At 42.6% G+C, this 11,186-nt stretch overlaps 1 protein-coding gene across 2 annotated transcripts; it reads left to right on the forward strand.

The window, feature by feature from the left end:
• The first annotated feature begins 1,875 nt into the window (after positions 1-1,875).
• On the forward strand, positions 1,876-10,384 carry LOC110521334 (prosaposin receptor GPR37). Of its 2 annotated transcripts, none has more exons than XM_021598829.3 (2): positions 1,876-3,399; positions 8,306-10,384. In XM_021598829.3, exons 1-2 carry the CDS (start codon positions 2,341-2,343, stop codon positions 9,137-9,139), a joined length of 1,893 nt encoding a protein of 630 aa, XP_021454504.3. In that variant the 5' UTR covers positions 1,876-2,340; the 3' UTR covers positions 9,140-10,384. The 2 variants fall into 2 exon arrangements, with proteins under 2 accessions (XP_021454504.3, XP_021454505.1); XM_021598830.3 differs by having other exon boundaries at positions 1,966-2,133.
• Positions 10,385-11,186: the final 802 nt, after the last annotated feature.

Raw genomic sequence — 11,186 nt, forward strand, 5'->3', positions numbered from 1 at the left:
GAGTCTCCCACCTCAGCTGTAGATCTCTGCAGTTCATCCAGAGTGATCATGGGCCTCTTGGCTGCATCTCTGATCAGTCTTCTCCTTGTATGAGCTGAAAGTTTAGAGTGACGGCCAGGTCTTGGTAGATTTTCAGTGGTCTGATACTCCTTCCATTTCAATATTATCGCTTGCACAGTGCTCCTTGGGATGTTTAAAGCTTGGGAAATCTTTTTGTATCCAAATCCGGCTTTAAACTTCTTCACAACAGTATCTCGGCCCTGCCTGGTGTGTTTCTTGTTCTTCATGATGCTCTCTGCGCTTTTAACGGACCCCTGAGACTATCACAGTGCAGGTGCATTTATACGGAGACTTGATTACACACAGTTGGATTGTATTTATCATCATTAGTCATTTAGGTCAACATTGGATCATTCAGAGATCCTCACTGAACTTCTGGAGAGAGTTTGCTGCACTGAAAGTAAAGGGGCTGAATAATTTTGCACGCCCAATTTTAAAGTTTTTGATTTGTTAAAAAAGTTCGAAATATCCAATAAATGTCGTTCCACTTCATGATTTTGTCCCACTTGTTGTTGATTCTTCACAAAAAAATACAGTTTTATATCTTTATGTTTGAAGCCTGAAATGTGGCAAACGTTCGCAAAGTTCAAGGGGGCCGAATACTTTCGCAAGGCACTGTAAAGGGAACACTTAAACAACACAATGTAACTCCAAGTCAATCACGCTTCTGTGAAATCAAACTGTCCACTTAGGAAGCAACACTGATTGACAATAAATTTCACATGCTGTTGTGCAAATGGAATAGACAACAGGTGGAAATTATAGGCAATTAGCAAGACACCCCCAATAAAGGAGTGGTTCTGCAGGTGGGGACCACAGACCACTTTTCAGTTCCTATGCTTCCTGGCTGATGTTTTCGTCACTTTTGAATGCTGGCGGTGCTTTCACTCTAGTGGTAGCATGAGACGGAGTCTACAACCCACACAAGTGGGTTGTACACACATCATGACAAGAGAGACAACACTACATAAAGAGACACCTAAGACAACAACTGAGCAAGGTAGCAACACATGACAACACACCATGGAAGCAACACAACATGGTCGCAGCACGATACATGGTACAAACATTATTGGGCATAGACTACACGAAGGGCAAGAAGATAGAGACATCAATACATCATCCAAAGCAGCCACAACTAATGCTTGCTATTTTCTCACAGAGTATGATGTCATACTCCCGAGGAGGATGATCTGGCCAATCAGTGGATTGCTAGCGTAAATATTTTTTATCAACTGCATATGGCCACACCATTCTGTTATTGGGGTACTCCCAAACCATTCCAACACAAAAAAGATGAACATACTTAATTACTGTTTTTTTTTTTAGAAGGAAACTATTTCACTCATATTGTAATTAATTCTAGGTAACATTTCATAGAAATCTGGAAACCCTGGACAGTTACTTTAACTCCTGTCCACTGAATGTGGCGGTAAAATTGTAAATTAATCAATAGCCTATAGACTAGTATGCTGGTGTGTTTGGAATTACTGAAAGCATGGGCCCCAAAAGTTTTTCACAAAAAGACAATGAGCGCTTGCTTCCATGAACCGGTTGGGGTCCTGCAGTCCAGGCCACATCCATTGATGTGTACAGTAGTCCTTATACAACATGCCACCATGCTGAACAGAAACGTCTAGTTGCAGTGAATCATGTTGTTGGAAAGTTGCACAAAAAATGCCCTCTAGGTTCTCAACAGAGATAAACCTCCAGCAAAACAAGAAACGTTTTGTAGGCTACTTCAGTATTTCAAGGAGAAACATTGTCTGGCGTGGTTGAGTGATGCTGGCTGATTTAGTTGAACAGATCCGGTTTAGCCGCCAGGGGAGCCCGTCTCTTCTGTCCGTGATGCTCACGTGTGCAGCTCTAGACGGAGCTTGGCACATTCCCAACTCCATCTCCGACTCTGGGCGTCGGGATCGTGGGTACCAGTAATAACCGTCAAGGGCGCTTTTCGGACATAGAAGCAAATGCTTTTGAATAAGAAATGCGATCTTGTGTCCATTTAACCTTTTACAATCTGTTTTATATTCAGAGGCACAGACGAAATTCAAACATACCCTACTTCACATGGTGAGAAAACAACCGTTGTTGAACTTTACTTTGTCGTATTTCGGAGACGCACCTGTTAATTGCCAAGTGCACTTTATTTAATTCGAAGTGGTGTTGACTATGGAATGAAGGTTTGGCTTTATTTCTGTCGTCTCTCCGATGTGGTAATCATCCATGGATAAATATTTGGAATACAATATACTATTGTTTCCTCTTTTAGAATAAACAATGCTGGTACTACTCTTAAGATTACTGTGTTTCTCACTTTGGAGCGAGAATGTGTTCTCGCAAATACACGGGGAGAAGACAAATATGATTCCTAGACATTATGAAACCGCCGTCACTATCGGGAATCTACACAAAACCAATAGTGATAGTCAGAGATTGCACTCGGCGTATGGCAGAGTTATCAACGAAATTGACTATAAAAGGGTGCGTACTCCAAGTTCATCCTCCTGGGATGTGATTAGGACATGGATGGATAACATAAATGTGACTTCATTCAATACGAAAAGTGGTATGAATGAAATAACAATGCGCAAAAGCAATTCGTCAAATGGAACAGAACCCATTTGGTTACCCGAGGAAGGCGAGTCAAAAAGGCTGATGGAGGAAAAGTTGGACACGGAGAAACATGCAGCCATGGGAACACGATATGGTGTATACATTCATTTAAAGCCCTCCACGAGACATAAGCGAGGAGGACACCACCGTGGCGAGCACAACCGGATCTGCATACACAAAAGAGCAAGTGTAGACCGTCGGAGAAGAAATGCGAAGGATAGCAGTAAAAAAGGGAATTTAATAAGCGAGCCAACCTTGCTGTCAGATGCGTCTTTGGACACACCGCTGGCCACGTGGGAACCGCTGCCTAAACCTATGGCCCAGAACCAGTCAACAGACATGCCATTACATGCCACTGATTATGAACAGTTCACTTTGCCAGAGCTCCAGGACTATACCCCACTGATTCCTCTCAATCCTCAAACTAGGAGAAAAGATGTAAAAAACCCATTTTACCCCGTAACAGCAGAATCATATGGGGCATATGCCATCATGATCATTTCGGTCATCATTTTCACTGTTGGATTAATTGGGAATATAGCAATCATGTGCATTGTGTGCCACAACTACTACATGAGAAGTATTTCAAATTCTCTTCTAGCCAATCTCGCCCTATGGGATTTTGTTGTCATCTTTTTTTGCCTGCCCCTGGTGATCTTCCATGAACTGACCAAGAATTGGCTGTTGGGGGAGTTCTCCTGTAAAATCATCCCCTATATTGAGGTAATAATGTCCACTAGCTATTGTGCTACTTGATTGAATGTTATGATTGGGTGATGAAGTTGGTGTTCAGTCTGCTGTCATAACCATCTCTTCCTTGTGAAATCTGTCACATATTGTGAGCTAAAAAAAAGTGTTGGGGCAGTGACAATTGTTTGTTGTTGTTTTGGTTCTGTACTCCAGCACTTTGGATTTGAAATGATACAATGACTATGAAGTTCAGACTGTCAGCTTTAATTTGAGGGTATTTTCATCCATATCGGGTGAACCGTTTAAAAATTACAGCACTTTTTGTACTTAGTCCTCCAATTTTAGGGGACCAAAAGTATTGTGACAAATTAAATCATGTATATTAAAGTAGTAAAAAGCATTTGGTCCCATATTCCTACCACACAATGACTACATCAAGCTTGTGACGACACATTTATTGGACGCATTGGCTGTGTGTTTTGGTTGTGTTTCAGATTAGTTTGTTTCCAATAGATATGAATGAAGTCACATTTATTATAAATAAGAATATAATATGTTTCTAAACACTTCTACATGAATGTGGATGCTACCATGATTATGGATAGTCCTGAATGAATAATGATGAATGAGAAAGTTAGACGCACAAAAATCATACCCTCAAGCGATGCTAACCTCTCACTATTACAATAACAGGGGAGGTTAGCATTTTTGTGGGGGTATGATATTTGTGTGTCTACCTTTCTCACTCATCAACAACAACAAAAATGTGTCCCGTCCCAATACTTTTGATGCTCACTTTATGTTAATTCTTACACCGTACAATGTTCTGTGCTTCAAGTGTTTGCAGTATTTGGAGGATCCTATACTAGGTCAAGATTTTTTTTTCTCCCGAATGTCACCGCAACCTGTTGTTCCAAACTTTTAGGTGAGGTGTCACTATTCTAGCTACAGAGGTAAAAGCCCCTAGGTGACCTATGCTATGTTAGGGATACAGTTCCAGTCCTACTTTCCCTAATAAGGCATTAGTCTGAAACTCACTAGGCCTCAATAATTACATCAGACCCACACCCATTATTGCATCAACTTACCTGTCTGTTTCAGCTGTAAGGCAGCTCCTCTGTCAGCCAACTATTGTAAAAGATAGTCCTTTAAAAGAACATGTTTTCCAGAGTTACAGAACGCTAACCATACAGTAAAGTCTATATTTTGTAGCCATAGTATTGCCAACTGAAGGGTTTGTATTAACACACTTGTACTACATACTGAATGTCATATACCGAATGTGATTTGAATGTTGCAGGACCAAATTATGAAAAGAACATCTATTATTGCCCCTGGGGTCTATTCAGACAGTGATCAGTTTGTACCCAGTTTCCAGGCATCGTCAACACAGGTCCTAGAGAGAAACGGAGTTTTTGTCTCAGCCAACCACTAACGCACCTGTTTCAAATAATCAACCAATCATGGTCGTTAACCTAGACCAAAATGAGCTGAATCAGGTGTATTAGCGCTGGACTGGAACAAAAGCCTGCAAACCCACTATCTCTCCTGAACGGAGTTGGAGAAGGCTGAGCTCTGTTCCGCTTGCTGTGTGAATGCAGTAAATGGTGATTGGTGTGTTGGTGTAATCTGACACACCACACATCATAGAACTGAGCCTCGTAAAAAAAACTACAGATTAGCTGGTTATATCACATACTGTCTAAAAGGAAACCCACCAGACCCAGGTGCAGCTAGGGACAACACCCAATAATCTAGATGAAATGGAAAAGTCTAAACGAGATCCTTGTGATGTCCCAATGTCAAGGTAGGGACAGGGTAAGGGTAGGGATCCGGATAGCACTAACCTAGATGTTATGCAGCCCAAGAACTTGGAACACCTTATACAGTCTGAGGTCACAGTGTAAAACCTATGCTGCTCAACAACTGAGCCTTCTTGGTGAAAGTAGCGTCAATGAAAATGAACAAAGATCTGAATTGATTGGATTAAGTATAATCAACACGTTGACAGACCCACCTTGTCCTCTGATAGTCTATGTGCAGTTTTTACTATTGCTTACACCTATCCCATCTTTTCAGATCTCCACAAGTCCAACATCCTAGGGCTGGGTGTACCTGTCTCTGTGCTTTATGGAGTCCAATCCTCCACTCTTTTACAGACCTCTTTGGTTCAGCTCCTGCTTTTAGCAGTCTGTCTGTTCTCTCTGTTGTGGAAAAGTACTTCATGTAAGATAGATGACATAGTTTTGCTGTGGTTCACTATCATACTGTTGGTCCTGAGTGCCTTTCATGGGAAATGTGTGAAGTATTCACCCGGAATAAACTAAATTATGTTCATTAAGAAGGAAGCACACTCCTTTTGGAAGAGGAAATGATCTAGATAAAAATCCTTCTCCAGGTGGCACAGTTCATCTGTCCGGGCACATAGACTGAGTGTACAAAACATTATGAACACCTGCTCTTTCCCTTTCATAGACTGACCAGGTGAAAGCTATGAACCCTTATTAATGTCACTTGTTAAATCCACTTCAATCAGTGTAGATGAAGGGGAGGAGACAGTTTAAAGAAGGATTTCTAAGCCTTGAGACAATTGAGGCATGGATTGTGTATGTGTGCCAATCAGAGGGTGAATGGGCAAGGTATGGTAGTAGGTGCCAGACGCTCTGGTTTGTGTCAAGAACTGCAACGTTGCTGGGTTCTTCACGCTATACAGTTTCCTGTGTCTATCAAGAATGGTCCACCACCGAAGGACATCCAGCCAACTTGACACAAGTTGGGAATCATTTGAGTCAACATTGGCCAGCATCCCTGTGGAATGCTTTCGACACCTTGTAGAGTCCATGCCCCAACGAATTGAGGCTGTTCTGAGGGCAAAAGGGGGAGATATTAGGAAGGTGTTCTTAATGTTTTATACACTCAGTGTATAGGCCTATACAATGACCCCAAGACAAATAAACAACCTCAAAACGACCCAAACAATCTGTATGAGTGATGCTGGATAAACTGCCAGCGCTAGTCTGTAAGCTGCTTAGTGGCAGTGATTGTCATTGTGTTTGTAAGTCCCATTCTATGCCAACATGACCTGTAGGCCATTTTAAAACCACAGTCCCGAACATAGCACTTTGAGTAGCCAGCCTCTGTGGTAAGAACATTAAATGGATAGCGGCAGACGCATCCTCGTTATGCTAAGCGACTTGCTAATCAAGCAATTAATGGAGCATAACTACACAAACAGTGGGGCAATTAATTCTAATGGCGCCTGTGACAACTAAGTGCTCTGTCACATGACATGTTGTCATTATGGACACCAAGGTGAGAGGTTAGTTAGACAAGGCCTGCCCGCCACTGTTGACACAGCTCTAGAGGATAGCTGTCACGTTGACGATGATGGTATTTGCTGAGAGCGCTTCGTCTTGACAATACTCTCTCTCTCTCCCTCTCTCTTCTCTCTATCTCTCCCTCTCTCTAATTCTCTTGCTCTCCATCTCTCCCTCTCTCTTCATCTCTCCCTCACTCTTCTCTCTCCATCTCTCCCTCTCTCTTCATCTCTCCCTCTCTTCTCTCCATCTCTTCCTATCTTCTCTCTCCATCTATCCCTTGCTCTTCTCTCTCCCTTCATATATTCTCTCTATCGCTCCCTCCCTCTTTTCTCTCTCTCACTCCCTCTCTCTTCTCTTGATTTCTCACAAGCTAGATAAGTCGTAGGAATGTAAGGGGTCTGCTACAAGGTAAGGGGACTTCTACAAAAATCATAGGCAATCCCAGGACATAGTGTCTATAATACTGTAATAAGCTCACATAGTTGCTGTCACAAACTCCACACAGTTGTCACCGACTAGTTGGATATTCATTTCCCACTGAGCAAACATTTCTGTACAGCATTCATATACATTCTAAAAAATTATCAGGTTTTTGCTTTGGCTGACCTTGTTTTTTTAATTGACATTTGTCAGTAAAACTCATGAATGCAACTGTTTATGGCCAATTTTAGCTGGGGCCTCTGGAGTGGTGGTGTGTTTTAACAGATTTGATCAAAGCTGTGATGAAATTACTGGCTACGTATGTACAATTACTCAGCAGTACATTTCCAACTTAAGCTGACCGAGCATATAGAGGGAAAGATACTAGAGACAAAGCATTCCTTGTGTGTCATGACACATAGCAAGGATATTTGGTGGTGTCCACACATTGTTGTGATAAACATGTTTCCTCATACCCCCCCTCCAGGCACAGACAGGTTCATTTTAAACCTGTTCATATCAACGAATCCCAATAAATAGAACCCCCTGAGGGAGTCACAAGACCTAGCATATAAATCAAACTCTTTCCACAATCTCTCTCGCTCTCTCTGTCATGGGCTCCCTTGCACACAATATACTGTGCACCTTATTATGTTATACAGTCATCAATATTATAATTTGATATAATTAGAAAGTCTAAAGTTCCCCTTTTTGGCGCCCAACTGTAGTCCTCCCATTCTTTAAAGTATCACACATAAATCATTACTCATGGCTACTTTCAAGCATCTCAGTATGGAAATTAGGAACTTGTGTGCAGTAAGTAACAGAGCTGTCCCACTCTAAACCTGTTGACATCTAGTATACTGTGCTGTATGTACCATTGTCGCATGGAAATTGTTCTAAACTGTGTTTTGAACACGCATAGTGTACAGTAGACACATTCATTCTGTCTTTTCAGAGAACAAGATGACTCTGGGGCCTTGGTATATCATCCAGACGTTTCAAGAATGCATTGCAATTAGGAGTAGTCACCTCTATTGTGTGTTAAGCCTAGGGCCTGGATACAGTCTATACTTGTTTCTCTCTAAAAAATGAAGCACTTTGACAGAACTTTGATGGTATTGTTAATGTGCAGTAATAACACATCAACTGCATACAGGAGTGTCTGACTTCCTCCTCTCTTTTCTTTGTCCTTCCAGGTCTCCTCCCTCGGGGTCACCACCTTCACCCTGTGTGCTTTGTGCATTGACCGCCTTCGCGCCGCCACCAACGCCCAGATGTATTACGAGATGATTGAAAACTGCGCCTCCACGGCCGCCAAGCTGGCCGTTATCTGGATCGGGGCTCTCTTATTGGCCCTGCCAGAGCTCCTGATCCACCAGCTGGTCACTGAAGATGGCGAGCCTCCGGATGTGACGCCCTGCCAGCGCTGCGTGGTTCGTATCTCCACCGACCTCCCCGACACGCTCTATGTGCTGGGCCTGACCTACGACGGAGCCCGCCTCTGGTGGTATTTTGGCTGCTACTTCTGCCTGCCAACGCTGTTCACCATCGGCAGCTCCCTGGTGACTGCCCGTAAAATCCAGCAGGCCGAGCGGGCCTGTGTGCGTGGCAACAAGAAGCAGCTCCAGCTGGAGAACCAGATGAACTGCACGGTTGTGGCGTTGGCCATCCTCTACGGCTTCTGCATCATCCCTGAGAACATCTGCAACATCGTCACTGTCTACATGGCAGCGGGTGTGCCCAGACGGACCCTGGACATTCTCCACCTGGTCAGCCAGCTGCTGTTGTTCTGTAAGTCGGCGGTGACACCCGTCCTGCTGTTCTGCCTGTACCAGCCCTTCAGCCGGGCCTTCCTGGACTGCTGCTGCTGCTGCTGTAACGAGTGCGGCCCTCCCAGGTCTTCCACCACCGCCACCACCAGCGAGGAGAACGAGCACGAGTGCACCACCACCGACCTGGAGCTGTCACCATTCAGCACCATCCACAGGGAGGCTTCCTCCTCCTACACCACTGTGGGGACCCACTGCTGAGAGGTCAAAGGTCATGATCTCCTTCAGAAAGTTACAACTGCCATGTGAAGAGTTCAAGAGGTCGGACTTTAAACCAATTGGACCGGTTTCCCCACACCCAGGTTAAGGTTACTCCTGGAATAAAAGGCATGCTCAATGGACAATCTCCAGTGAGAGTGCTTGTAAATCAGAGAATAGGCTTAATCTGAGTCTGGGCCCTTAAGAGTTATGATCAGTTAATTTTTTATTCTTGTCAATTTAGGAATTGAATTGATAATGCGAATAAAGGGCACATCCCATTTTAAATCCATGTCCACTTGACTTTGAATTAAATTGACGTAAACTCTGGTGGACATAAGTGTCTTGGTCTACTTGAGGGCAGAGTTCTGTATACGTACTATACTGTCTGTCTACGCTTTGTTTACAGCAGTGGTCACCAACCGTGGTTGATCTCCAAGGCATTCCTAGTCAATCACCAAACATTTCTGTAAAAAAAAAAACAATAAAGCCTTGCGTTCCTATTTTGTTATTTGTTTTGCGCTGTTAGCGTTAGTTGCACTTTATTTTTGATTTATTTTAGGTTGTAAGATGTAGATGCACTTGATTCAGCAGCCCTAGCGCCAGGAAGGCAAAGTCTTCCCATTTTGAATAACGTTTTTTAAATAGAATTTCCAAATGGTCTGAGAAGAAAAACATTGGCAGGGAAATTCAAGCATTGATAATGTATTGGGCCTATAGCCTACTGCACAAACCTCATTGTTACAGAACTGTAATTGGTTACATTTTCTAAGTCATGGTTTGTAAAAATCTGAGCAGTAGATCTCAGCTTCCATTTTGACTCAAAGTGATCTTCACTCAAAGGTTGGTGACCACTTGTTTACAGAAACCATACGGAAAGGAATACATATGTATAGTTCAATTCAATTTATAGCAAATTCATTATAAACTCACCAGTGTTTTCTCTTTTTAATTATTATATTATTTTTTGGGGGGGGTCATAATGTTCTTTTTCTGCTTCCACAGAGTGTCTGTGTCAAATGGAAAGTAATATATTGAAAATGGCTGATCGTACTGTATTGTGTTTAGCTTATAATGGTGATTCTTGTGAATCAGGTCAAAGTTATGCCTAGCTCCCTTGCTATGTAAGTATATTATGCACTCTGTATTTGATAGCAGAAAACTGTACGATACACTTCAGTCAGTCAGTAAAGTTACTGGAGTGGTCTTTTTTGTTGTTGTTGCTCACTTTAATAAAAAAAGAACACAGAATTTGATTGAATGTTTCTTTGACCCTCAAAATGTCAATATCTTCATATATGGAATAAACAATCCACTTATTATTTAGGGACTAACATACCTTCTTCCAAAAATGTTAACTATGGATAATAAATCTACCTTATCATTTTGTCTTGGAAACTAAACATATGTGATAATATTCTCCAGATGGAGAAGAGGAGTGTGGTTTCCTGAGAATGGCCAGTTAGCTCTCAGAGGGGGAGTTTCTCATCTGGCCATTGTGACATCACTACCCACTCCCCAGAGTACACAGTAACCCTTGTTTCGCTACCCGTCGCCACGGCAACCTCAGGAATCTGCTTCTCAGCTGTCTCCATGACGTCATGATCGGCCGAGTGGCAGAGAGTTAGATCAGATGGTAGGGTGGGTAGGGAGAAGGGTTCATAGTATTGGACTTAACTAGGGTATGGTGCAAATAATGCATTTCCATGGAGATGGTCGGTTGTTGGCTCTCAGGAGTTCATTTCAGACATGAGCCTTGCTAACTGCTAACCATGTTTCTGGTTGGTTCAGTTCAGACTTCCTTCAATGTTCTGTATAGTCGTCCAGTTTTCTAGACAGTCTAAGAATGTTTCTAATGAAAACGGTGTCCTTAGAACATTTCTGGAACATGCTTGACTTGAATGTCAAGCTTACAACATGTTTGCGATCAAGTAACATCTGCGCTGATAGGAACGGCATAGATGGACACAATCATATTTTAGGCAAAATTGCATTGTCTCTGTTTAACAGAACGATGCTGTTTTATGGCTTCCTGGTCCTGATTTGTAAT

This window comes from Oncorhynchus mykiss, chromosome 4, assembly GCF_057628025.1.
Source record: "Oncorhynchus mykiss isolate SJ-2025 chromosome 4, ASM5762802v1, whole genome shotgun sequence".
Lineage (NCBI taxonomy): Eukaryota > Metazoa > Chordata > Actinopteri > Salmoniformes > Salmonidae > Oncorhynchus > Oncorhynchus mykiss.